This window comes from Cricetulus griseus, chromosome 4 (genome assembly GCF_003668045.3).
Source record: "Cricetulus griseus strain 17A/GY chromosome 4, alternate assembly CriGri-PICRH-1.0, whole genome shotgun sequence".
Lineage (NCBI taxonomy): Eukaryota > Metazoa > Chordata > Mammalia > Rodentia > Cricetidae > Cricetulus > Cricetulus griseus.
Genome location: NC_048597.1, coordinates 215,096,374 through 215,099,092, shown reverse-complemented (window position 1 = coordinate 215,099,092; position 2,719 = coordinate 215,096,374). Strand labels below are relative to the sequence as shown.

At 54.1% G+C, this 2,719-nt stretch overlaps 1 protein-coding gene across 1 annotated transcript; it reads left to right on the top strand.

Annotated features, from left to right (window-relative positions):
* Positions 1-2,135, top strand: Rbm15b (RNA binding motif protein 15B; the record flags this gene model as incomplete). The annotated part of the gene is given in 1 exon segment (XM_027414245.2): positions 1-2,135. A coding segment is annotated over 1 exon segment (1,810 nt), but the record flags the coding sequence as incomplete, so codon positions are not given.
* Between the last annotated feature and the right edge of the window lie 584 nt (positions 2,136-2,719).

Below are 2,719 nucleotides of genomic sequence, written 5' to 3'. Positions count from 1 at the left end.
TGCCGCGGCCGCCGCCGCCGTGGGACTGTCTCGGGAGCGGACCCTGGACTACTACGGGTTGTACGACGACCGTGGGCGCCCCTACGGCTACCCGGCCGTGTGCGAGGAGGACCTGATGCCGGAGGATGACCAGAGAGCCACCCGAAACCTCTTCATCGGGAACCTGGACCACAGTGTATCCGAGGTGGAGCTTCGACGGGCCTTCGAGAAGTACGGCATCATTGAGGAGGTGGTCATCAAGAGGCCTGCCCGTGGCCAGGGTGGTGCCTATGCTTTCCTCAAGTTTCAGAACCTGGACATGGCACACAGGGCCAAGGTGGCTATGTCCGGTCGCGTGATTGGCAGAAACCCCATAAAGATAGGCTACGGCAAGGCTAACCCCACCACCCGCCTCTGGGTGGGTGGTCTGGGACCTAACACCTCGCTGGCGGCCTTGGCCAGGGAATTTGATCGCTTTGGGAGCATTCGGACCATCGATCACGTCAAAGGAGACAGCTTTGCCTACATCCAGTACGAGAGCCTGGACGCAGCCCAAGCCGCCTGTGCTAAAATGAGGGGCTTTCCCTTGGGTGGCCCAGATCGCAGGCTCAGAGTGGATTTTGCCAAAGCAGAGGAGACCCGCTATCCCCAGCAGTACCAGCCCTCACCTCTCCCTGTGCACTATGAGCTGCTCGCTGATGGATATACCCGGCATCGAAACCTGGATGCTGACCTTAGAGTGCGGGATAGGACCCCTCCACACCTTCTGTATTCGGACCGAGACCGGACCTTTTTGGAAGGGGACTGGACCAGCCTCAGTAAAAGTTCGGACCGCAGAAACAGCCTGGAGGGCTATAGCCGCTCAGTGCGCAGCCGGAGTGGTGAGCGCTGGGGAGGAGATGGGGACCGGAGTATAGCCAAGCCCTGGGAAGAGAGGCGCAAGCGGAGGAGCCTTTCCAGTGACCGTGGAAGGACAGCTCACTCCCCTTATGAGGAACGGAGCAGGACCAAGGGTGGGGGGCAGCAGTCTGAGCGAGGCTCGGACCGCACCCCTGATCGTAGCCGAAAGGAGAACCACTCCAGTGAAGGGACCAAGGAGTCAGGCAGCAACTCCCTTAGCAACAGCCGGCATGGTGTGGAGGAGAGGAGCCACCATCACCACCACCACGAGGCTCCAGACTCTTCCCATGGGAAAAAGACTAGAGAGAGTGAACGCAATCATCGGACCATTGAGGCAGAGCCCAAGACTCTTGAAGAGCCAAAACACGAGACCAAAAAGCTAAAGACTCTTTCAGAGTATGCTCAGACATTGCAGCTGGGTTGGAATGGGCTTCTAGTTTTGAAAAACAGCTGCTTTCCAACATCTATGCACATCCTAGAAGGAGACCAGGGAGTTATCAGCGGTCTCCTCAAAGACCACACTTCCGGCAGCAAGCTGACCCAGCTAAAGATTGCCCAGCGCCTTCGACTGGACCAGCCCAAGCTGGATGAGGTCACCCGTCGCATCAAGCAGGGGAGCCCCAATGGCTATGCAGTGCTCCTAGCCATCCAGTCAACCCCCAGTGGGCCTGGCACTGAGGGGATGCCCACGGTGGAGCCAGGCCTACAGAGGCGGCTTCTCAGGAACCTGGTCTCCTACTTGAAACAGAAGCAGGCTGCAGGGGTGATCAGCCTGCCAGTGGGTGGATCTAAGGGCAGAGACAGCACGGGCATGCTTTATGCCTTCCCACCCTGCGACTTTTCCCAGCAGTACCTCCAGTCGGCACTGAGGACATTGGGCAAGCTCGAGGAGGAGCACATGGTGATAGTCATAGTAAGAGACACTGCCTAGCCCACACCTGTGCTTCCCAGCTGCCTTTGGGTCGCAGAAGCAGTTCTTTTAAACATCTGCTCCCTTCTCTACCTACCTTACTCCCTTGGTTTGAATTCTCTGCTGGTTATTCTGGTTCATTTGGTGGCATCCTGTCCACTGCTAAAACTGAGTTCTTAGATCTGGGGCTTTTTGTTTCTTTAACAAGAAGAAACTCCTGTTATGTTTCCCGTGTATGAGATATTGTCTGCTGTATTCTGTATTTTTTTATTTTTATTTTTTTGACTAACTGTATGGAAAGTTGTCAGTAAAGCCTTTGTCAGGATGAATTTTTAATCTGACCAGAGTCCTGGTTTAATCAGGTTTTTTCTTAAAGAATGGAAGACTTCCCTCGGTGCATGCCCTATGTCCTGCTTTTGGCACCGCTGCTTCTAAAAGTTGTGCTGCGTTGGTGGTGCTCAGCTCTTCATGTCAGGAACTCTGTTCACACTTGTCAATCTTAGCTGATGGCCAGCAGGCTTATGTGACATGGGTCCGGTTACACCACCGTGAGCTGACCCCTTAGAGGAAGGGCCTGCGCCTAAGATCTGTGCCAACAGCTACAGGTAGTTTTTTGTTGTTGTTTTCCCTGTCCTAAGTGTGTGCTTTAGTTTGAGCTATGGCTGTTAGACAAAGCACCCAATTATAAAGCCTGTTGGACAGAGGGTAGTTTTCAGTTTTGCAGTCTTGCATTCGGGGGAAGTAACAGTGCAATATTGATGCTGAGGGGCCTTGTACATGACCTGTCCAGGTTCCCTCTGGTTCAGGCTTCAGTCTTAATATAGTTTAGGGTCTCCAGTATCAGAGTCAGCTACCTGGTTCCCAGGGGTCCTGGAGGCAAAATGTTGGCATGCAGGGTGAGAGGCATCCTAACTTGTTTAACTCTTCAAT